Source organism: Scomber japonicus, chromosome 5, assembly GCF_027409825.1.
Source record: "Scomber japonicus isolate fScoJap1 chromosome 5, fScoJap1.pri, whole genome shotgun sequence".
NCBI classification, from domain to species: domain Eukaryota; kingdom Metazoa; phylum Chordata; class Actinopteri; order Scombriformes; family Scombridae; genus Scomber; species Scomber japonicus.
The window spans coordinates 23,624,290-23,649,958 of record NC_070582.1 but is presented as its reverse complement, the minus strand read 5'-3'; the positions used below and the strand labels follow the sequence as shown (position 1 = coordinate 23,649,958).

The window sequence follows — 25,669 nt, the reverse complement described above, 5'->3', positions numbered from 1 at the left end:
CATAAAGGTCAAAACATAGCTATATTGTAATGTTTGGTGTCCACTGCCTGTTACACTTTACAACATTGAATTGTCCAATAAAATAAATTATTAAGTTAAACTGGGTCCCATTAACTTTAAAATCCATGTTCCATCAGGTGTTCCAGTATTATTGTGTTATAATTTATGCATGGCAGGCAAGTGGTTTGTTGCTAGATGATTACTGGCTCAAATCCCGCACTAGCCAGAGCTCATCTCCCTTTCTTTCATAATCATTGTCCCTGCTGCAGCTGCTGCGAATGTGTGCACTTGTACTTGAGAGGGTGTGAAGCAGAGTAACATGAGAAAGTAGTGCGTGCTAAGTCAGTCTAAACATATACGGGAAAAACATCTCATTTCTAATATGTCAAGTAATTAATGACCTTTCTGAGCTTACTGGAACAACTGAAGGTGCTGGCAATCTAGGGCAAGAGGTGAAGAAACTTCATAGATTAACAATATAAACAATAATGATTCATTTACTTCAGGGTTGGATGTGTGCATGTGTGCATGTGTTATGTGCGTAAGATTGATTTCCACATTCGTATGCCCCCTATCTCTCCCTTGGCCTGAACTTGCTGCGGGTGCAGTAGCAGTAGCTGCACTCATTACCTCACTCAGGGTGCCAATGTTTAGCAAGACTCCAACCAGTAGCAGACCAGGCCAGGTCTAGAGGGATTGGAGGGGGCCAGCAACATGAACCAGTGCAACCTTCAGCCAAAGGTCCGGTCTCACACTGTTGTCCAACTCTGCCATTTATAGATGCGATTCAAGCCTGTTTGTTAATGCACACAGTTGAGATCTTTGATGCAAGATAAAATGTAATCATATTATCTAATTTCAGTGGTTGTTAAGAATATAAACCTGATATATGAGGCTTTATTGCTTTCCAAATAGCCAGGGCAAAAGCCTGTGAAAGCTCTAAAGCTCTCATTACTTTTTAAATTTGGTCTTTGTAATCTTATTTTTCTTTTGCTTATGGTTCAGTTTTGCAAAAGTCATATTCTTGTTAACGGACACTAAACAACGTAGTCTTTATAGTTACCACACTTCATATGTGCCACACACTCACACACATGCAAGCAGACACACACACAAGCCTATCACACATGCAGATATCACCAATAGTCTCCTCAGGTAGAAATGTACCGTCATTTTGAGTTTGAGTTCGGTCATCAATCAGTCTTTATTAATTATAAGTCAGACACTCGACAATGCCCACAGTATATTTACAACTAAATGAGACACCGCTTGTCTGTCTGTCTGTCTCTCTGTGTGTGTGTGTGTGTGTGTGTGTGTGTGTGTGTGTGTGTGAAAGAGAGAGAGATAGAGAGAGAGTTAGACAAAGAACTGGAATGAAGGTTCAGGTCTGGGGCAGTGGAAAGTGGCTGTTTGTGTGACAGGACAAAGAGGGAGAAAGTTGGGGAGGGGGAGCAGAGGTGGATAGAGGGAAACAGTTTGGTCTACAATGGGATTGTCCCGCCAAGAGTGGGAGCTGGGGCCGCATGGAAACTTTCCCCCTTCAGCTCTTAGGCAGCCGGGGAGAAGTTGTTGGTATTGAATATCCTTGAGAAGAAAAAAGGGAAACAGTAAATTGAAGATCCAGACGAGAAGATGGAAAAGTTTGTCAGCTGAAGTGAATAGTTTTGCATATAATGGGACCTACTGTTTTATAGTTTCCCTCTGAAGCCATTTAACCTTTGCATGAAGAATGGAGCATCCTGATGCCTTGAATATTTTTCATTAATAGTTATTAAAAAGCATTAAGGTGCAATAATGATCATTTAGTAACAACTTTTTACACATGCACTTACATACTGACAGTAGGTGCCGGACCTGGAATGACTGCATATAGAGGGACTGATAAGTGGAGTAGGAACAGGAACATGACCAAAAACACAACGAGAGAACTTGGAGTCCAAGGTAATTCAGCAGTGGGCTGTCAAAGGCTCATACAGTAGGCTTGAACTACAGTATGTAATGTGTTTTGTAACGCAGTTGGGGATGAGGCAGAACTCTGTCGAGGGAGTCAATTATCATTTTTGGCAGCAGTTGTTGACAATCTGTAGCAGATGTGTCATGGATTGTAGGTCTTAGATGCTTGTTATCTATCAGGGATCTTCGAACAAGTTAGTTGATCTATACTCACATTTTTAGTGACTACTTGGATAGCAAAGTCAGTCTCTCAGTCGGTAGGTCCACCAACTTTGGTCCAGACTGAAATATCTCAACAGCAAATGATAGATTGCCATGAAGTTTCATGCAGACATTCAAGGTGCCAGGAGGATGTATCCTAATGACTTCGAGGATCTCCAATTTTCATCAGGATAAACATTTTATTTGTCCAATACTTTAGTTTATAACCAAATACAGGCAAAGATACTCACATTGCCATCAGCCTCAGCTGTACTTTGTTCCTAGTGCTTAATAAGAAATATGTGCATTGTAACACACTAGGTGAACAAGACCTGCAACACATTATTATTATAGCATACATTATTGTTAGCACATCATTATGTGCATGCATTCAGACTTTAGTATTAAACTCAAAGTTGGGTTGTAGTACAGCCTCTCAGAGCTGCTAACATGGGTGCACACTCTTAGTTAAGATAATAGATAATTGTGATTAAGATTTCCAAGAAAGGACCCATCAGCACTTAAATACAACATTTCTAGCTTAATTGAGATAATGCTGATGCTTAGAAAAAAGATATATTTTTGGTATTTTATAGTGTTGAGTGGGGAACATATTTTCCACATTATTTGGTCCATGAGATTTGGAGCATCTGAGTGACTGGTGAGAAAGATTCAAGATTTCCTCTGCTTAGTTTTTTTGATTGCAACTTTGGACTTCTATAGTCTGAATGAAGCAGCATGTTCACTTGACTCACATACATAAACCATTAGTCCCTCTGCCACACACCTAATTAAATCCTTGCCCCTGTGCCATCGACACTAAATGAGTGGTCAGAGGTAGTGGCCAGTTCAGGTCAGATTCCTCTGTTTTTTCATGTCCCATGTTCACACTCTCAGAGGGAGCGGGTGCATGCCACGCTGCAGTTCTCTGGCTATTAATAGCTATAAGGGATGGAGCTGGGAGCAATCTGGATGGCGTGTAAATTTAGACCCTCCCCCTTGGATGTTCCGTTGATGTCATAAGCTTGACCTCTGACCCAGGAGCCTGGCTGCCTCAAGGCCCATGCTGAAATTCAATTTCAGGGGTTCAAATACCATCATGCACGCACAAACATACGTATTTATTTACTGCAAATGTACATGCAGACACATGCACTAATAAGATTCAACATGTGGAAGAGTTGGAGACTAAGAGTTGCACAGGTATACTGTGTGTGTTTGAATGATTGTTTGTGTGTGTGTGCGTGCATGTGTGTGTGTGTGCGTGTTGTGTCACAGAGGATGCTAAGCACTCTGTGCATTCATTCAGAATGAGAAAGCTCAGACTATCACATGACAACAACTGACAAACAAGCCAACTGTGAAGCTTCTTTGTCTTTCATGCTCAGATGGATGTGAGTACTGTTTGTGCCCTGCAAGAAACAAAATAACTACTGAATCATCTGTCTCACTCCAACCTGAAAATTTGGCACACACAATCAAATGGTGATTGCCAGAGTCTTTGAACTCTTCTGCAGATGGAGTGGAGCAATAAGGTAGAGTGCTCACACAGGTTCCCACAGCCTTATCCAGTGTCCCTGCCCCTGCCAGAGTTATGTGATGGATCGGGGGGGCTGACATGCATAAACGGGGAGAGGGGCAACCGATCTTAAAGGTATGTCAGTCGACAGTCTTAGGATATCTGCTGCACTGCACTGTGGAAGACCTTAACCTACAAACACAACAACATGTTAAAGCTGTGATTCCGTCTGTCTTATTTTTGGGTCCAATAAAGTTGTTGTTGGATACCAATAGAGCCATGACCATGTTACAGTAAGAACTGTGTTGAAATAAATGGATAGTGACACTGAATCAAAATAAGTGAGCAAGACCAGTGTACAGTTTAGGTTTCAGAAAGTTATGACAAATGAAACACGTCTGCGAGAGCTAAAAGTTGAACGTCAGTTTCAAATGTGCATCCACATACTGCACATAAACATTGACTCAGCACACACATTTACTGTCAGACCGAGTGGGTCAAACAGTAGTTTGCTATACTAAGCTGACATTATAACTCCAGACACAATGGATGTTGACAGTCCAAATGCCAACAATTGCCACCTTCGACCAATCACACCCCTGCTTGCTCCCCTTGAAGCACTCATAAACAACATTCCTGCCCTCAAATGTCTTTTGCACATGAACAACACAACAAAACTCACACACCATCTATAATGATATTGACATTTCACAAAACATCCTCAGTCCAGCAGATTAAGCACAATATGTCTTGGTAACACTAATGTTAGGGGCCTATATGAATACAATAAAAACAAGAACACATGACAAAGCTAGAAAATGTGTCTGTTGGTAATTCTATTTAGGATACTGTGTGTTGTTTATTGACTCAAGTCATGCTTCACATCAAAGCTGCTCTATCATGCTTCTAATGTATTGCAATGTTCATATTTTTAATTTTAGGATAAAACAAACCCTCATTACTTTTATATCAGGGGGTCCTCGAAAATGTATAACTGAGTCTCAGTTTTTCAATGCTATGAAACAATGTTTAAGGTGCTTTTTCATTTGTGTCAGAATTTTCTATAATTTCAAATTGGATCAGATGTAAATAGGTGGATATTGTTTGGAATCACCAAGTAATGTGACATTCATTCAAACAATTGGTCTATTTTGTTGTCTTATAACGTGCAATACCTCCATAAAGAATCATTTAACACTGAGGATGGCTCTTGGATTTTTGTTTTTCATATTTAGCTTTTGAATGGATGATTCGACACACAAATGAACTTGATATGAGATGACAAATTGGTATGTATTATTGATTTGGGGGGTGTGCTGGAATATATGTAATGATTAATATTACACAATATATGTTAATAAATAATTAAGAATAGTAAGTAAAAGCTATACTTTACAGTATGTGTGAACTTTAAAGTCCTGCACCTGAGGTGTTTGCTGGATGGTGGTGGTTCATCTACCAAACTATCCAAAGCCAATTTACCTCTACATACTACATACATAGATCCAATATGATCTGTCAGCAAGTTGAATGTTTAAATCAAAGCCTTTCCGTCTAACTCCTTGAACAAGTGTAAAATAATAATAATTCATTACGAAAACTATATCCTTAACCTCTTGGTCAATTCAGTTGAAGAGCCTATTGATTGTAGTCAATTCAACTATAAAATATTGCAAAAGCACATAGCATATAAAGGCAGCACTGGTCCTAAATATTCCTCTGCAAGGATGTTTTTACTTCTCTAAATCGGGTTCAGGCATCAGTCTTTGCGCTCCATGAAAACGTGAAACGCCTCAAGATCAGATGTGGATGAAGCGTGGCAAGTGCCCCGACCTTGCCATTCCCAACTGACGCCTCTGACCGTAGACCAAACCTCCAGATGACAAGTCTCCACACTCTTTACGCACGGAGAGCGCACGGAGAGTTTGCGAGCACGCATGGGGATCCCTCCCTTCAAGGCTGTCCGTGGCCTCTTCGCCCCGGCGGGCAGCTCTAAGACTTTGCCAAACCCTCCCGATCCCCCATTTCCCTCTCTCTACCTTTCATTTGAAGAAACAGCCCGGCGTTACGTCAGAAAGTGCAGGGCAAGCAAGACAGCGTCTTAGGAGCTATTCGTAGGCATTGCTGCCAAACCCGGCTTGGGACTGCTCACGAGCTTACTGCAGCCAATGCAATTTACAAATTCAACTCTTTTAAAACAGCAGCAGTATGTGGTAAGTCAATTATTCATTCATACTGTCTTATTTCCCCGCTGTGATTTTTTTGTTCTCACAGCTTTCTTCACATGACAGGTATCTGTTGCTGGCACAATTGCGCAAAAAAATCCCAACAGTATAAACGGTGTAAAGATAAAGAGTATGCTGGTTTACCTTGTAGCCTCACTGAAAACACCATGACATGATGAAGCAACAGAGATTTTTGACGCACAGAGATTTCTGCAGCATTTTTTGAGTTTGATTCTTTGCTGATCTCAAAAACAACATGCCCCACGCTAGAAATAGGAACCCTAGCCCCATCCCAGAGGTAACATGGGACACGGGATTGAAGGAGATGAACGAAACCTGGAAAGGAGCTATAGCTTGTCTCGGAGTGGCTGTCTTCTTTGTAATGACCATCGGGATCATATACTGGCAAGTGGTGGACCAGCCTAACAAGAACTGGATCCTCAGGGGGACTTTTAGCGGTCTGATCTGGGAGAGAAGAACCCACTCGTTGGTCATACAGACCTTGACCGAGGACAACACCTATGTGGAAATTGACGTCGGGAATGTGGGGAACCCCGACATTGAGGTTCCTTTCGTGAGAAACCTGTGCTGGCTGAATAAAACGGAGTTCTGCTATACGTGGGACTCGGTGGCCGAGGTGAAGATCTCGCTGGAGGTGAATGAGGAGACGGAGACGGAGTGCTACAGTATGACTTGGACGCCGGTGCACTGTCATGTGGAGCTGAAGGTAGGGTTTCTGTCAGTGTGCACACAACAACCAGCTCACTGCGCTAAACACAGCCAGAGCCTTATGGATATATATATATATGTTTTTAATCAAATTGTAACATTTAAAACGGCCCTATTCAATTGTAAAACCTGCAAACACGATATCAACTTTTTGCGCATATAAAAGTGAATACAAGGTGTTTTGTTGTTCAAGTATTTGTTTGTTTTATACTGGTGATCAGTCTAGATTTACCTGATTTCAACTCCTGTTTTTATAAAATTGTTAAGGCTCAAGATACTCATTAAAACAAGTGGAATTATCTTTTTCAATTGGAAATGAAGTAAGAGGCGTTAAAACTGCATCATTTGATGCCAATAATTTGTCTTCTGTGATTCTGATTTTAAAAATGGTGCAATGTGTATATAATGTTATAATTCGTGATTCTGTTGATTTGAAATATTTTTGAAATTCTGATATCCGATTAAATTGTAGGCTAGGAAGTAAAACACAAACATGACACTTGAGTGGCTCATTTAAACTGATATAATGCTTTCCCTGTTCACAGTCCTCGATTTAACTGCGCAGAGGGGAATACATTTCGTGTTCAAACTGCTTCGTCACAGTTGTTATGCTTCTTTTTTTTTACATGCACAGTACTTACTGTACTTTCCCTCCCACCAGCTTAATTATCAAAGGCATTTAACTATTGGGATGATTGGGGAGGTTAATCTGTCCCCACTGGAACATTCCTCGCCATAACTCCCTGTCATGTGGTGCGACTGGTCACAGGAAATCTTTCCAAACTAAAGTCACATTTATGTTTTCTAATTTCCAAAATCCTGCTCGGCTCCTCTCAGGTGACCACTTGGCACCCATTTTGAAAGTCTTTAACAGAGCATAAATTTATCGACAGGACATATATGAGCTTTTGGTTATGTCCCCCATGTTAAGACTCTTTGAAGGAAGACAAACTCTCTAAATCACTCTCATGCTAAAATAAATTAACCTTTTCTTCTTCCCTCTACTGTCTAATGTGGCTCTTTAGTTCTCAACTCTCCTACTGATTTTTATTTTATTTTAATTTTGTATAGTTCTTTTTCTTCACTGGAGTCTCTTCAGCATTAGCTTAACATTTAATTGCTGTTTCAGTCTCCATTCTGTCTTCATGTAAAACTTTCTCCACCTCTTTCCTTTCCTTATGTGTCTCTCTTTGTGCCCGTGTATACACATGTCTGTTCAGGACTGTTTCTCCATGACCAACGTGTCCTGGTATGGTGGCGCCAGTGTCCGGGGCCAGACCTGGCCTATCAACGACCAGAATGCCACCATGCAGCCTTTCATTGTCAGTGATCTGAAGGACAACCCTTCCGGCTACGGCTCGGCTCTGGAGCGCTACTTCCTGGGATCATCAGGTAAGAGGTCATTGTTGGGATCACTCAGTTCAAATAACTATCTGTACAAGTGATCTCATTAGCAAAAAGGGGGCCATAGTTCTTCTTTACACCTAGGTCTGATACAACAAGGAAGACATTTCAAATCTTTAAAATGACACGGGGTCAGCGATTTTTCCACAGCTGCCATCATTGCAGGGTTTGCACCAAGGGCTCGGGAAATCTGACCCCGTAACAGCAGGGTGTACGAAGTGTGGCGTGAATCCCAGGGCGTGAGGGAAGCCCTGTGGATGTTGTAGTGTTTTCTTATCCCCCTCCCTCATGATGCACTTGTTTGTTTGTGTATGAGTGTGGAAAATGGTCCTACTGCCTTCAAAACCAGCACCTCCAAAACACACACCACTGGATAGGAAAGTGGCCCACAAATAGACTGAAACACGATACAGTCTGCAGCATCTCGCTTTATTAATTTAGAGATTAGACTACAAAGGGAAGCAAACCACCTTTAGCATCTTAAATTAACTCTTAGGGATACCGCCGTAATTGCCTTTTGTTTCTATTATAAGGGCAGGTTGGATGAGGGCCCTGCTGACTCTTATAACTCACCCGGTTATTTTGGGGGTGTTAGATTTTATCCCGGGGGCAAAAGGGGGAGGCAGGGACCACTGGCGGATGTGAATGGTTAATGTGACTGATGAGGAACGTGTGTGCTGTGTGTGTTGTGTGTACATGTGGTGTAGCATTAACATCAGGGACTTTGGGTTCTCAAGCTGAGTTTTGTGGTGTTTGCTTACTGAGCTGCTGCTCAAATGAACTAATCTTTGCTCTGGAATGATTTTAGATATATCATTATCATTATAATCATGACATTTATGTTTCTATTTGTAAGTGTCTTAAGGAATCGATCTTCACAATCACATCCAATATTGACGTCGCTGTCAGTACTAATCTCACACACTTCCGTTCCCATACTGACAGAAACGAATACAAATGCATGTGCACAGTTTTTGGGATGTTATGCAACACAGTGGCAGGCTTAACAAGGGGGGGGGTCACATGCCTTAATTCCCTTTTCCACCTTGTGAGAGGATGGCAGTAATCATCGGGACTGTGTAACCCTTTGTTTCTCTGTTAAGCTTTGCAGAGAAAGAAAAAACACACAGATGAGACAAGATCCCAATGAGAACAACTGTTTGAATGTTGCCAAGTAACCACTCACAGACACATACTGTACATAGCCCTAAACATAGAAAACGTATGCTCAGCAATGACAAAGATGCCTATTGGAGCACATAAGGTATATTTAACGTGCTATCTTGTTTTAAAGTTCAAGGATTTTTCTTGTTTGGTTCTTAATGTGCACATTTGGCCTCAGAGTGGTCTTTCCTATGTGCACAATTGGAAGACATTTTTATCGTTAATTTATTTCAGATGTTCAGTATGTGTCATTCTTTCTTCATGTATACAGCTCATGAGTTAAATTACATTTTTTTTAAAGAATATTTTAATGTTTTGCATCACTTCGCATCCAATGTTCACTCACTGACTCAAGGTGCACAAGTCAGATAACATGAAACTCTCAACATGGACTCATCAGATCCTTTCATCAGTCTCTAGCTCTGTCCTTCAGAGCATAACGACACTAATGCTCATGTTTTTGACTTATTTTCCAACAATACAATTGTACAGATGTATATTAAGTACTGAGACGCTTCAAACTATAGTTAATACATGTAGACGCTGTTAGTATTTTGGACATTTGCCATGTGCGCATGCGGGAGGATGGTCACAAATTTAGACACTGTCGGAGGCTATTCAGTGATGCACTGCTGCTTTGGTGTTAAGACGGACACCAAAACTGACTTTGACTGCCTGTCTGCCAGGCTCCACAGATCACTGTACCTTTTATAGTGAAACAGACCATGGTAACCGTATCAGTGTATTTTTCTCATTCACTATGCATTCTCACACCAAAAGAACAGCAAGAATACAGTTTCTGTTCTGGCAATTGTGCCAGTATGGCAAAGTAACAGCTTATCTTAGTTTACTGGTATCAGTGATCCATAACAGCTTTCCTGCTTGAAAGAGGGCCTTACTTTAAATCTATTGATTCCATGTATGTGCTCCATCTGCAGTCTCTAATTTCTGTGATGTGTACTGCAATTACACATGTCAGAGCCACTTGTTACTTTGTTCATAAATCATTGATGAAGTCTCGTTCAACAAGCACTAGACTACTGCAAAATAACCACACAAACATCTGTGCTCTTGGCTGATGGGTTGGTTATGTTTCATTATTATCATAACTTTCCCAGTTTAGGCACTAAAATATATCAGGATTGTCCGAGACTGACAGCCTGGAAATACTACTCATAGACTTCCATGAAAAGCTGAAACACTTCACATCAGAAAACAACCTCAGGACTAATCAGGAGCTGCATTTGTCATCTCCTCCTTTCCAACAGATCTGACAAAAATAGTACCTATTTTAGATTGCACAAGATGACTGTGGCTGTGATAAACAGCATGATGTGATAGAGTCATAACTGTATTATTGTTGCTGTTAATAGTGGTGGGGCAGGAAATAATTATAGCAGCTGTTATAGAGGGGGAAAAAAGTCCACAGTTATGTGCGGGTAGTAAACAGGACCATAATGGGAAGTGAGTTTATGCTTCTGCTTATGGAAGTGTGTTTATGATTTCTTCTAACTTTTGGCAGGAAAAGAATAAAATTGTCACTGAATTTAATTGAAAGCAGCACTGAAAGTCACTTAGAGTTTGTAAAAATAAATAAATAAAGGAAACAAACAAAACAATGATCTAAATATATTTATAAATTGTTGTTACAGTATCAATTTTACTCATAAATGCAAACGTTTTTTGTGTTAATTGTCCTGCTAGTAAAACTGAACAAAGCACAGTGGTCATTTCAACTTCAAATATTCACTGTTTTTGTACCTCTCAGTCTGAGGAGAAGCTCTTTTGGACTCTCAACTCTAACTTTTCACACATAATGTATGTATGGGATAGCACTGCTTTAGTTGATAATGTGTTATACTGGTGCCAACTATTAAAGTATGATAATGATATTATTATTTTAACCCAGCTCTTTGCACATTGATGAATTCAAATAAGGTCGAAAAATATAAAGCATACAGTTTTAATGTAATGGGATCATAAAGCAGAACAGGTAGTCTTCTTCTTCTGTGCTGAGATTTAGTTGGGTGCTCTGTTTCAAAAAAGAAAACTGAAGTATTTTTGTTTTCCCCAAAACAGACCCAGCAAAGGCATCCGTCCAGTGGTAATAAAAAAGTGAAAGAGTCACCACATGTCTTGGTCATTCTGGCAAATTTTATTTATAACTGACAAATTTGATGACGCACTTGGGCATGAAGCCTTTATCAGAGTTCTGATGTTGCTTTTTTTTTCTTCAATCTGCTTTGAGATAAAAAAAAGCATATAGTTTTTTAGTGTAATATCAGGCTTTACAGCTGTGTGAGCTCATTGACCACTAGCAGTATTTCTGGTGAACTGTTCTGATGATGCATTTTGTATGCATGAGTCTTCATTGACTCTAGTTAGTAACAGGAACATATTATAAATGTGGTAGGGAATTTGGAGCTAGGACTGACCTTACTAACTCAAAAGCACTCTTGGGGATGGTTAAAGAGCAAGACAGACTGACTGACTGACTGACTGAAACATAGTTCAACAGACCAAAATAAAGACTACGTACAGCACAATAAAGGACCATATTAAACTGAATAAAGAAAAGTGAACAAATAGTTGCAAAGTAAAGAGTAAAGCAGAGACACAGGAGGGAAGATATGCAACAGAGCAGGGGAGTGACATTTGAGAGTGTTGCCAACTGTAGAAACTGGTCATGGCCCCACCTGTCTTTATCCATACAAAAACAACTGGGCTACTAAGAACAGATTAGATATCACTGAAACCACACCATGCATTAAAAACATAAGAAGAGACTCTCTGTGAGACATTTTCCCAAAGCTTTAGGGGCTTATTCTTGTATTTACTCTGTAATGTAGATCCTGAAGATACAATTTACACAGAGCTTTAGTGACTATTAGGAAGCAGGAATTCAGCATATAGCAATATAGCATTTTATAGCTATACTTAGGAAATTCATTATTGCACTATCAAATCACCATTACAGAAATGAGTTGCTGTCCTAAAATAATAAACTGAGGATGCATCAACACTTTTTTTGTGTTAATTAACACAGATGCCATCATTGTTCTATGGCGTCTACGAAGGGACAATATCTACAATATACTTTTCCCGTATCAAATACAAATTCAATTTCACAAATTCAGTATGCAGCTCTACTTTTTATTTATCCGTTTTGAATATTACATTAACTACAAATGACAGCACATTTATTATGTATTAATTTCAATTCACCAAAAAATAATCTACATTAAAAAAAGACTGTTTAAGAGCATTATCTATCAAGGAGCTTGGTTTGGTTATTTTATAATGTACGCTGAAGTCCCTCCATGAAGAAGATTTGAAACATGATTGTCAGTGTTTTGAATCCTGAAGGTGTTTAACATGCAATGATTGAGCAGTTTCCCAATTTAAAACTTCATTAGATAATTGATGGTCAGTAATGTGTCAAAGCCAATAGCCACACCAACATGTCCACCACATCATTGCCATTTTTACAGTCACAGATACTGACTTTATTTGTTTGAATGTTTATATTAGATTCTGATTTGGCATGTAACAAGCAGCATATTTGCCAGATTTTTTCGCCCTAAAATATAGTAAGACTAAATTTTCCATTCCACTCCTCCATGTTTTTTATGTAACATTATTTAAGATCAAATGGCCTCATTCTTCCATGGTCTGCATGCATATCCTGTATGTCTACATCATTTGTTCTCATCAAACGTTCACCAAGTCAAAGAAGGGCCTGGAAAGATTTGTTTTCACGGCAGGCTGTTTAATAAGTGAGAGTGTGATAGCTATAATTTTGACATAACCTACTTTCTTCACTCAGTTTTTATGTGGCTTTTTTCCATGCTAGCTTTTATGAAGTGAGTGTCAGAGATTAGAATTAGAAATGAATACTGCAAGACACACACAACTTGACAGCTCTGACTCAGACTCTGAGATATTACTTTGCTTAAACACACACACACACACACACACACACACACACACACACACACATACACACACACACACACACACACACACACACACACTCACACACACAGCAAGATAGAGATACTGTATATATACACAGCATGCACATTATCTGCCTCGTTATCTATGTCTCTGGCTCTCCATCTTTTATTTTAGCATAATTTCTTCTACCTCCTCCTTTGTCTTTATTTCTGTCTCTGACTTAATCTTTCTACGTCGGATTCAAAGAAATGATGTTTTATTGCTCCTACTCATTTGTTGTCTAGTCTCTCTGTAGGAACCGAGCAAGCACAACACACAGATAGGGATAAAGGTTATATAACTGTCTTGGACTGAGATTTTCTCTTTCAGATTATGATACTTAATCAGTTTTATTTGATACAAGTCTTATGAGTCTTATAATGTCAAGGAAGGGAACAATAACAGAAAAGCGGTCCTAGTCATGGTGAGTAATGGCAGTGGGTAACAACAAAAGAAAAAATGTAGTAAAATCTTGTTTAAAAATGCTTGTTTTTTCTTTTGTTTTTTTTCTGGAATCAAGATTTTTACTTTTCTCTTCAAGCTGCTTGATTTGGCTGTGGCTACATAATATCAATAGATAACTTCACACATAACTTTTTCATAAGCAAAGTCTGTTTGACAACATGATTTTACAGCTGTCCAACTAAGACTCAACATGTTTACTGTCTAGGCCTTTTAAATGCGAAGGTACATAGTTTTGACATAAAACCATCTCTGTCCTAAAATCTGAGTTAAACATATACTTTGGAATCAAATAACAAAATAGAGCAACTGATGAAAGCTTTTTTTTAGCTCCTGTACTTCTTCTTATTCCCCGAAACCTTGAGTAAGAAGTGAAACACTTCAAGAATGACTTGCTTAGCCAACTGAAACTGTTTAAAGCACATTGTCATCTCCTGTATGAGAAGGCTACTGTATGAAAATCATCCCACAAAATGTTCCACAGTCAATCTCCTAGCAAATACTTTCCACCAAGAACAAGCAAGAGAAAGTAAAGAGAGACTTTTCTAACAACAGCTTCTCTGCACTCATGTACCTGTATGTTTCAGTTCATTCACATCTACTCTAGAAACATGGTGACAATACATAACCAGTCTGTGGTTGCTCAGGTCTCTTCTGTTTCCTTCCTTTTTGCTAAAGACCTGCGTTCAGTGTACATTTATTTTATAAAAATTAAACCAGAATCTTGCATCTTGTTGTTTTAAAACATTACAACTTCATCAGCTGAGACATCAAAGTATTTACATGTAGGATATTCTTGTCTGATCTATCAATAATTGTGAGTACATGTTTTATACTTATTATACTTGATGATATTCTTACTGTACGGATTGTCTCACACTTGAAACATTAAAACTGATTAATGATAGGAATGGAGCAGAGAAAGTTTCTTTAGTATTTCATTATTTTTTCAATAAGTGGGATTGGAAATTTACTACTATGGCAAGATCCCAGTTTTGTGGCCATCAATTTCTTGAGGTTGGGCAAAGAAACTAAGTTTCCATTGTTAAGGAAGTACATGCCTGAACACACACACACTTGCTCACACACATGCGCATACACAGTTAGTGTTTGAATACACATTTTTATAACCCCAGACAGGTCTGTAAGCGTGCACAGGTGTCATAAATAACAGTGTAAATATGACAGGTAAAAGAGCGCAGCCCATCTGGTCCACAGCAGCAGGGAGTCAGACGGCAGTGATTTCCTTCTGTCTGAGCTGCTCTCTGAGGGCCTAGACACCACATTAAAACCTTCCTGACCCCTCAGAAGCTGCATGGGGTCACTTCTGCTTCCACCTCCAAACTTTCAGCTCAGACTCAGCGAGAGGAAGTGTGGAACCTTTATGGTCCTATAAGTCCTGCTCTGTTTTTCTTGGAAGTCTACAGTTTCTCATTAAAGAAAGTGTGTGTGTGTGTATGTGTGCATTGTTGTGTATGTGAGAATGTACATATGTTCACGTGTGTCAAGAGGCGACCCAATGTTCCTTGATTGGTGTGCTCGCTCAACAGCTGTAAAACTGAGGCATGTGTGTGTCAAATCATTGAAATCTGTCCAATAAACTTCATTCACTTTTACCTTTGCCTACCTGATGCTTTGAAGGTGTGTGGATACACTCAGTCAGGCATATAGTTTTCTTTTGAGAGCTAGTGGAAAAAATTCAGGGGAAGCTTGGAGTGTTTAAGGAATTGTTCTAAAAATAGGGTCCCCGTTTGCTTCCCCTTAAACTCATGGGCACCCCACCTTGGCTGTAACTCAAGGCTTCAAACCTGCTTCACTTTCTTTAAATAACTCTTATTGATTCCTACTCCCGTCAGTGATATGCATCTAGGGATACTATTCAGTCAAAGATGTGTGTCTACATCGTGCAGAGTACTGCGCTTATATAAGAAGGGTTAGAAGTTCATTCAATGTTCCCCCAAACTAAAAACGCACACTGGTACATGCGAAATGCTTTGAGTAAAACTATATAAAGATATAAGACAGGATTTAGTATGTTTGGTCATAGAGGGAATAATGTTGCAGCCTTTTTTTGACCCGATCGTCCAATTTCCTTGAGGCCCTGCAGTGTCGGTTCCCATAAAAATTAAGTATGACTCAAAAAGTCATGCGTGCAAATCTAAACTCCACTTTCCAGCCTGCTTGCACATTGGTAAAACACACTGTTTGTAGCCTGCTGTATCTGCACATCATTCGAAAAGGCTGCTTGGTGTCTGGTGTACTCTGGTCGCCTCTATTTCCACTGCCTGCATTCCACCTCCATCCTCCCATAAAGCTATAACATTTTCTACACTGCCCCCACTCTTTACTCCACTGTACATGTGCAGTGCTGACGTACAGTTTCACAGCAGCTTTGATTCATTAAAAATAGTTTTTTTTCTTGCAGTTTAAATATACCTCTGTTTATCTTAGGGAGAAAAAAATCTACATTTATGTGCCATTTATGAATATGTAACTAGAAGTTGGACAGCGACCTAATACCTTGTGAGAGGCAGCTGAGGTGTTACCAGTATCTCTTTGACATTATCCGTTGCAAACACGTGAGAATTACCCTGAGGCTGAAGGCTCTTCGCTAAGCTTTATGCAGTACTTGAATACTGATCTCCCAAACTATTAATCTGATTATAAACTGGTACATGAGTATCCTGCCTGCTCCTGGTCCTTGCCTGCATGAGAACAGTAAACCCATTGAAACTGGATAGGGTGGCTGAAGTGAGCCAAGTTCTCAGCCTGGGTTTCAGACTGTCTGCCTGCTTTGGAAAGTCCTAATCTGTTCATTGATCAGCTCCAAATCCTAAATCCCAGTTTGGCAACCTTCAAGCAGATTACACCAAACTCAGGCAAAGGACGGGGTCACAAAAGGCTCAGATCAATACTGGCTGGGTTCTGCTGACCTGAGATGGGGCAGACCCCGCAGAGCAGAGTAGAGAGGAAGGTAGTGTAAGGTGGTCAGAGGGGAGGGAAAAGGTGGGAGTCACGACGGGTGAGAAGTGGCGAGGCTAGGGGGTGGGGGTAACCTGAGAGGGAAGAGGCATTCTTTGCAGGGCAGCTACATCTGTGGACACAATTATCTGCTTCGCATAATCTTCATAATTTCACACGGCCTCTGAAAGGCTGTATACAGTAGGAGAGAAAAGGCAAAATCTCCCACAGGTGTTCTTTTTAGTTGGAATGATATAAGACAGATACATCACATTGATTGCCTTGATTCAATGTTCTGGATGAAAACAATAATTGAAAATGATTACTCTTTACTATCAATGTGCCTTTCAACAAATATCTAGACTAGATAACTCTTCCCTCAGTGTAACCTGTTGCCAGCAGTCCCAAGGTAAACTCATCCAACCACATACTGCTAGGGAGTGTTTTTCTCGTATCTGAGTGGGGTAATATCAGCTGACACAGCCTACACTCTACCACCCACAACACTCAATCCGTCACACATCCCAGTTGCAATAACACTCTTGCACTATGTCATATAAGAAGAATCAGTGTCTCATACCTATACTATTTTTGTTTGCTTCACACCAAGGTCAACATTATACCTACATTAAGGGACAAAGTAACCATTTATGCTGTTGCTTCAGTATCAAAATGATGGAGTGATTGGGCTGCCTTACATTATGTGTTTCTAGTGTGATGTCATAAATGTCCATATACCCTCTCCTGTTCATCTCCTACCATGCAGGTGTTGCAGTGCTGGTGTCTCCTGATATCCCCCTGCAGCTGGGAGTGGAGAGCAGACAGCAGTTCTGCCTGCAGTCACTGCCTAGTATGGAGCGTCTCCCTCTACAGTACACAGTGTGTGTGGCTCAGAATGTGAAAGCTGCGCACCAGGACGCAGTGCAACAGCTCTCCCAGCACAGTAGGGAGCTGCCCAACATGAAGGCACTGTGGTTAGTTCAGTTTGGATTAAAGAAGAGAATTCACCTAAATTATTTGGCTGAAGGGAGATTTTGGGGGTTTCATTATATGCATGGTGTATCTGTGAGCATTGACTGAAACTTTGTGGGTATTTAGGAGGTTATAATTTAAACAACATCCAAGTTTGAATCAAGCTTTGTGTCCTATAGGCTGCCATTCTGGAAGCTGCTCACCAATGTGGATTCAGGGCCGAAGGTGGAGAGGGAGCTGAGGACCTTCTCTAATCGTCTGAGGAGACACCAGCTGGGGGAGGGAGTCATCAGCCTCAATGAACATTCCACCAACCTCCTCTCTGATATGGTGCGTACTGTACCACACTGTATGTCTCTAACTCCAGCCTTAACATCATTAATACATTTGAGAACTATTTGAACGAAAAAATTCATTTGGCTGAATTAAACCTCAAAGGAGAAGAGCCGAAGAATCATCGTTTTACTTTACACTGAAGCCCAGTGAAGATGGCTATAATGTAGTCAATGATGTGAAGCTCAGCACTCACATATCTAAGTTTTTTAAAACTATAAACATGTTGATATGTACTGTATCTGGGTGATATTAGATGAATGAAATCAATTTCTTTTAAAAAGTCAACAAAACACACACAAAAAAACACAAAGAGAGAAGAAACCTTTACCTCCTGATACTTTATATGGTTTCAATATGAGATACAGACGAACAAAATTAGATGCCACTTCATAGGGCCTTTCTTACTTTTCATCTATATTTTGAGACCAAACATTGTTATTTCTTACTCAGGTTTTTTTTTTTTTTTATCTTGCCATTTGATAAGCAGTGATTCTTGTCTGGTCATTCTGGTCACAAATAAATGTTTGTATCTGCAACATTTACATCAGCACAGAGGTCCCTAATGATACAAGGGCTCTATTCTATCTACCCCCTCCTTCTGCCAATTCCTTGTACTGTGTAGCTGTAGATTCTGGTAATCCGTCTCTTCAACCATCTGGGCTATGAGGCAAGTGAGGGTCCATTGGGCAGAGGCTCAAAAACCAGTCAGGGATAGAGATGAAAGAGTTTTCCTAAGTGGATCTCCAGAGCACTAAAGACAGGCAGGGAACGAAGGAGGGGGCTGGTTCACCAAAATGTCACAATGTCGGGAAAAAAGGGTTCAGGGCTTTACCTTCATGTTGGGGAAAAACACCTTACTACCTGTGTATTGCTCAACGAATGTGCAATGACTGAGTTGAGCCTAAAAAATTGATTATTATCATGACAGGAGTCATGTGTCTCTTCATTGCCACGTCCACCCTTTCCATTGTATTTCTCATCTATCCAAGTACTTTCCTTGAATGTTGTTTGGCTCTCCCTTGAAACAAGACCACCAGGACCGCTGTCAAGTGTTTCTAAGTCAATACCTGATCATCTTCCATAACAAAACAAATATAGCTGAGAGAAGACAAACAGAGACTCCTAACAGATCTCAGGTTGCTCTGAGTGTGGTAACTGTAGGATGGTGAAGAACTGGATGTTTTGAGGTTTAAATGGACCTCAGCCAAGACTAACACAAGCAGGTGATGCTGACACCAGTTCGATGCTGTGATCTGACCTGGACCATGCAATAGAATAGGAGGAAAAGGAGTTTCACATAATATGTCCATCAGAGAGGTTAAGTTCAGCTGCCTCACTATATACACTTAAGCATGTTTCCTTTAGTTTAGTGTTTCCCTTAAGTTCAGAATTTGTAAAAGGATAAAAACAGGGGTGGGAAATGGGAGGCATAACACATGTCAGCTGATGGATGCCATTTGGTGAACAAGAGTTTCCTATACCCACAATCTCAAGTTTTTCTGGTGCATCAAAGATATTTAACACCAGTTTTGTTGGCTCTACATCCCTCAGTGCCCCCCTCCTCCAAAACTGCCATAAAGAATCAGCCAAGTGTACAGTGCTGCATGGAAACTTATGGAGCTCAAAGCTGTCTATGAAGTGTGTAGCTCTACAGAAGTGTGACTGGCAACAATGATCCTCTGTAAAAAAAAAAAAAAAAAAATAGGCTTCTCTTTCAATCTATTTTTACTAGTATTCATAAATTATCAGTCCTCCTTTGACCTTTCTTTTCCAGTTTCCATTCTAGTTTTATGAAACAAAGTCATAATTTGGAACATTTTGCTGGCATTGGAAAATGCCAGCAAAATACTTACTTAATTCTTTCTTTCTTTCTCTCTTCCTTTATTTATCTATTTAATTATTTAGCAAAACACAGTTATGATTAGTTTGGCATAGTGGTAATTACATTGGAATCCATCTGTACATTCAAATCCAGAAAAAGCTAAACAAAATGAAAGCTCAGAAAAGAAATTACATAATATGTGCTAATCTACCCTTTTTGCCTACTACAGCTTCCCCTCCTGTAGTCAGCCTTTGTATTTTTAAGAGGTTTTGTTCCACAGTTATGAATTTGAAATGTCTCTTTGACTTTAGCATGAAAATTCCAAGGGATTATAATATACTGTGTGTTAAATGGTTCTGACAGAGGTCATATTGTTACAGCTACAGGTTGGAGAGACAGGTCATATATGAAGCAACTAAAATATCTAAGACCAGCTAATGAACAGCTGAATTGTTCCATCAGGCAGAATATTGTTAAATGAAAATTATTTAAATTATAATGTAGGCCAATATGATTAAATGATGGTGGTACTGGGTGCTTTCTGAATGCACACATCAGGCTGTATAGAGTTGACTCCACCAGATTTTTACGTGGTATCATAGTGTGTCTCTGTCTCTCTGCAGGACCATGACTACCTCAACAGCAGGAAAAGGGGGATGTCCAAGAGACTGACCAGGGACCTCCCACTTGTCAAGCTTCTTAACATTTCCATCTCTCTGTCCCCTTTCCTGGGCGTGGACACCACGCAGTTCCACACCTCCCTCATGGACGGTACTGAGGCGTACTGGCTCAGTCTCCCCTCAGCCCCTCAGGGACAGCTGGTAAGACCTGAATGTGAAGCATATTCTTCATCCTTTTAGAGCGCCAGCCTGGCCACCACATCTGCGATTTTCTACCTGAATTTTTATTTTCATTGTGGTCGAGAGGCGCTGTCTTAGAAAAAAAAGAAGTCTGCATCCCCTCTATTGTGATTCGTCCATTCATTCAAAAAAAACCCCAGACATTTCACAGTCTTTCCAAAGTGGACACTTTCCATTTGCTGTGCAGCTTCTCTGCATTCACTAGTGGCAGTTTGATAAAAAGCAGAGCAGTGTGAACATGGTCTTATCCAGAAGATCTGTCATTGCAACAGCATAGGCAATGAAGTAGATGATTATCATTATAATGACAAAATGATAGTAGTGGAAAATTAACTCCAATCAAGATTCACTCATATCCTTCCATCCTACAGATCCCTGTGATGAGTCAGTGGCGAGGGAGGTACTGTGTAAAGTTGAACATCACAAACCCAGGAGCCGTGAGCTGGTTCCTGGATGGAGTGGGATCCCTCCAGGCCCACTTAGGGATGGAGTACATCATGTTGGAGGGGGGCGAAAGGAATCTGTTCGAGGAGCAGGCCCTGCGGGTGCCACATGCTTTAGGTGGAGACAAGTACGTCAGCCTGCTGGCCGACCTGGCCACAAAGATCGGAGACTCCACCATTATGACAGCAGGGACACGGTAACACTTTCAGGCATCTACCCCTAACAATTTCTTAAATTTTTGGAGAATGATTTTCTACAGTTTGAGATTACTCCTTCAATCTGCTTTTCATTTTGAGTCATGCTTTTACTTATTATGATTCTATTTGTGCCTCAGGTCGAGCCACAAGCCGGTATTTGTGAGGATGACCCCCTTGCAGTCCGACTGGAGCCTGATGGGCCTGAAGGGCATCATTCCCTCCCTGCTCCACCACACTCTGCTGGGATATAACTTCCTCATTCCTGATGCAGTAGGTAATACTACAGCCTATGGGTCATTTTTCTCACCTTTACTAAGAACATATTATAGCTGTGACTGATGGGCACAGAAACATGACTGCCCTACCTGAAAAATCATCATGCACTTTTACTGTATGCTCTTTAAAAAATTATGGTGTTGGCGCTATTTTGAGGGATTTGCTCAGTACATTTATAGTCTGTTCTTATGTGAGAACCAAAAAAGAGGACAACAGTTGACTGTGGAATAGCTTTAAACTAAAAAAACGTTTTATCTTGTGGTCAAGGAGGAGAAACATCCAAACGTCCTCTGTATTCCTGCAATATTCCAAATTCCTGTGATAGCGGATCACAGCCAGTCAGACAGCTGATGTCTGTGATACAGTTCTTTACTTTGATGTAGAGAAAACAGAAAGCTGTCAGCGTTACAGACAGAATTTGTGGTGTCTTGTAATCTCAGCCCACGAGTTTACAGGCCACCACAAATTAAAAAGGAGCTAGCATGTGGAGTATTCAGTATTCAGTCAAAACATAAAGAAAACTAATAATGCACAGTCAGAATTCCAGACCTTCACACTTAGCTTGAAGATATAAATCACTGACTAAACAAGTACTGCAAGTTTATAATACTGGAGAATTAATACTAACTAAATAGTCCACCTTTCCTTCTCTTCCAGACTTAGTTAGCTGCATTTTAGGTCATCTGTACCAGAATGTTTCAGGGTTTTGTTCAGACATTTCATGGAAAATTCATGTGAAGTACTTTCAACTTCTCCCAAATAGCCCACACATCTGTTTTCCTCTTGAGTATTTTTGTATCTTAATACTCTCTGCCTCTGTCTGTCTTTCTTCCTACAGGTGGCTCTCTGTCTGGAGACCTGGTCACAGATGAAGAGTTGTTCATCCGTTGGCTTGAGATTGCAGCTTTTCTCCCTGTTATCAGCTTCCACACGCCCCCATGGGTCTGCGGAGAGGATCGGGTATGCAACTATACACCAAAAACACATTACAAAACCAGTCAGAGCAGCTCTTACATACTTAAACACAGTTTTTTTTAGATATTTTTTCATTCATGTTGGCCCTGCACCATCAGACTGAGGTGGTTGTCATCACAGCCACATCATCCACATGAGATATAATTACAATGACGACAACATCGTAGGTTCACATTCTTTTACCGACCTGTTAACAAGATTTTCACTTGTGAAGATTTACAGTGGGGAGATCAAGTGAAGTGATGTGAGAACGCTGCCAATTAGATGTTCTGAAAGGCAGTGAGAGATTATCCTTTATTCTCATGCAGATTGTTTCTGAAAAAAGTATGGGGAGAGTTTATTGACCCAGCAGCCTCTCCTCAGCTCTGCAGGTCAATGCTGAGAAGTTCTCACCAGTGTCAATGAGCAGGCCGATGTGTTTGCAGAAGAGCACGAGGGCAGCTGAGCAGCGGTCTATCAAAACTCAGGCAGCAGAGCAAGTACTTTTCTTACAGGAAATAAGAAATGTAGTGTTCACAGTGCACGGCAGGAAAACAAGACCTACAGTTTCAGAGAGTATTGATACTTTTCACAGTGAGGGACCAGGACTCATGTTCCTGAACACAAAGGCACTTGATGTTTCCCAAAAGGGTGAAGGCTATTTTTCCCTCCCTCACCCTTCCCCTCTCCCCTCAATAAGAGCGATTACTTGGCCCCATCCCAACATCACCTGTGGTTAAGAGTCCATCTGTTCTGAATTACAATCCCTACTCTAGATTTATGGCTCACTCTTGCTCTCAAGAGCCACTTCAGCAGGAATGATAATGAATTTGAGGACAAGTCTTGGAAAAATACTTTATTGTGGCAATTAAGATTTTCCATGAGTAATTGACAAGTGTGACAGAGTGGGAGGGATCAACCACTTTTTTTTCCTCTAGGAGAGGACTGAGGCAGCAAAATATATTGGTTGTGACTTGTGTTGCGTGACAAAGATAAAAATAGGCCTTTTGGACAGCTAGACATTTGACAGCAGCAATGTTTTCCATTTTGGTCTCTTGCATGGCCTTCAACTTATAAACCCAGATGAAGTGAGACTGAGAAGGCATTTTAGAGTCTTCTTTTTTATGGGCATTTTATTGCAGTTTAAGTGTGGCGCACCTTTAGTTGCTTGCACAGTGTGTGATACTTCAGTCAGTCATAGACAGGTCACAGCATCAACCACATCGGAATCAAATAGCAATAAAACCTCAAACCCATACACATGCCTGGCTTCTCAATTAGAGAAAGATCTACTCAAACCCAGGCTTCAAGCTCATTCCTACAAATGTTCTCAATCCCAACTCATAAAAATACATTTTTTATAGATGCGGTCAAGTTTTTGTTTTTGTCATGGGACACTGGAGGGGATGTGACCCTTCCAGGAATGCTGAAGTAATTTGGCCAAAGGGAGACAGGAGAAAGACTTGGACAGTGTTAAAACCACTAAGTCAACAATGGGCTGCTCTTAAGTTCTGTCTCCATGTCTGGGTGTAGAGATGGCACAAATGTCTTTAGCAGACCTCATTGTCAATATTATTCTTCTCCTAAAATCCTTGTGGCAGATGATTTAGTTTAGGAAATGACTTTTTTTGTTGGTTTCAGTTTCTCAGTCGCTCTGGATTTCTTGAAAATATATTTGACTGGATATTAATAAAAGACATAAGTGACTCTGAATGGAAATACAGCTCCATAAAAAAGCAGACAATGATCCTACATTGACTTCTTCATGAGCTAGCTTTTGTGATGGCAGGAACATTACACACTAGATTATTAGACTCATAATCATTTTTTTGTCTGAAATCCTCATTAAATTGATGTTCTTCTCCTCATTGGTGGCCCATAGGTGCTAAACCTAACAAAGATGTACATAACAAAGCACCAGAGGGATGTGGTCCCACTCATAGAAAAGTATGCAGTTGAGTGGCAGATGACGGGAAACCCCATCTACCGGCCGATGTGGTGGCTAAGTCCCAGTGACCCCATGACCTTCACCATCAATGACCAGTTCCTCATCGGAGACGAGGTGACTTAATGATGTTCTGATGGGAGGGGATTGAGTTGCTTCTGACAGCATCCAATATACTTGGCATCCAATAGTGTATAAATCAACCCAGCTGTAACTTGATGCCTTGGTACTTAAGTGTACAATCTTCTTGACATCTGAATTTGTTTTACCAAACTGATGCATGTCGTTGCCTGTTTCCAGGTCCTGGTAGCACCAGTGTTGGAGAAAGGGGCAGTACAGAGGGATATTTATTTACCTGACGGAGGCTTCCAGTGGCAGGACAGCCGGAACGTTCAGGTGTTTGATGGGGGGACGTTCCTACAGGACTACTCTGTGCCCCTGGAGGAGGTGGCCATTTTCTTACGGAGAAGTTGAGTCACATGACTGATTCGACAAGTAACCTGACTTATCCTGTCACTCCTTTGAATCAAATTCTTTTTTTTTAACATTTGTGCTGTTCTCAACTTGCATTTTTCCACAAAAGACCATTGAACCTGGCTCAAGCCCCCTCTTGAGACAATATGTAGAAAGATTTTTTTTTATACTTGCACTTTACAGTTCAAAATGATTTGTATTTTTTTTCCCCCTTTGTGACATTTTTTCTTCCTTTTTTAAAACTTGTTAATCAGTTTTATCTCTTGGCTGATTTGTTTCTGGACTTTTTGCTCTGTTCTGCTTTTTGTATGTAAGTTCCAGAGAAATCTGTGCGTTTACATACTACATTTCTACAGTCTTTACATTTTTAGTTGCTGCTGACTCTCTTGATAAGGAGGAACAAAGCAAGCCCCTTGTTTGCTTAAAAAGCACAAAACAAATCTGAATCTCTCCAGAAGACCAAATGAAGATAGAGAAGGACAAAGGAGGATGTCTGAAAGGGCTTTATCGAGAGGGAAATGCTTATTGGGAGGAAATGAGCTCACAGAAATCGTTGTATGGAGACTGACACACCGTGGTACCGTATGTCTTGTTCACTCAACGGAAAGGCTTTTACTTGAACTTATCAGGCCAAAGGGCTGATGTTTTATGAATGTACCTCAAGTTACAGTTTTCCACTGCTTTACAGAGTCATCAGACACAACAACCTATCACTTATCCCTTAGCACTTATTCTTAGAAAAGTTTAACTTAATTTATCAACATACCACTTTGTT

The 25,669-nt window shown here is 40.4% G+C and overlaps 1 protein-coding gene across 1 annotated transcript; it reads left to right on the top strand.

Moving 5' to 3' along the window:
- Positions 1-6,152: 6,152 nt before the first annotated feature.
- si:ch211-236l14.4 (SITS-binding protein) lies at positions 6,153-24,894 on the top strand. The gene is made up of 10 exons (XM_053319579.1): positions 6,153-6,625; positions 7,848-8,019; positions 17,381-17,588; positions 17,766-17,916; positions 20,368-20,565; positions 20,976-21,244; positions 21,383-21,519; positions 22,360-22,481; positions 24,358-24,537; positions 24,721-24,894. The coding sequence occupies exons 1-10, from the start codon at positions 6,155-6,157 to the stop codon at positions 24,892-24,894; spliced, it is 2,082 nt and encodes a 693-aa protein (XP_053175554.1). The 5' UTR covers positions 6,153-6,154.
- The last annotated feature ends 775 nt before the right edge of the window (positions 24,895-25,669 follow it).

What these genes read in the sequence shown, in the direction of transcription:
- si:ch211-236l14.4 (XM_053319579.1), top strand. Translation starts at nt 6,155, where the DNA reads ATGCCCCACGCTAGAAATAGGAACCCTAGCCCCATCCCAGAGGTAACA. An exon ending in CCAACCTCCTCTCTGATATG is followed by an intron (nt 17,917 to 20,367) that starts GTGCGTACTGTA and finishes GTCTCTCTGCAG; the next exon opens with GACCATGACTACCTCAACAG. An exon ending in ATTATGACAGCAGGGACACG is followed by an intron (nt 21,245 to 21,382) that starts GTAACACTTTCA and finishes TTTGTGCCTCAG; the next exon opens with GTCGAGCCACAAGCCGGTAT.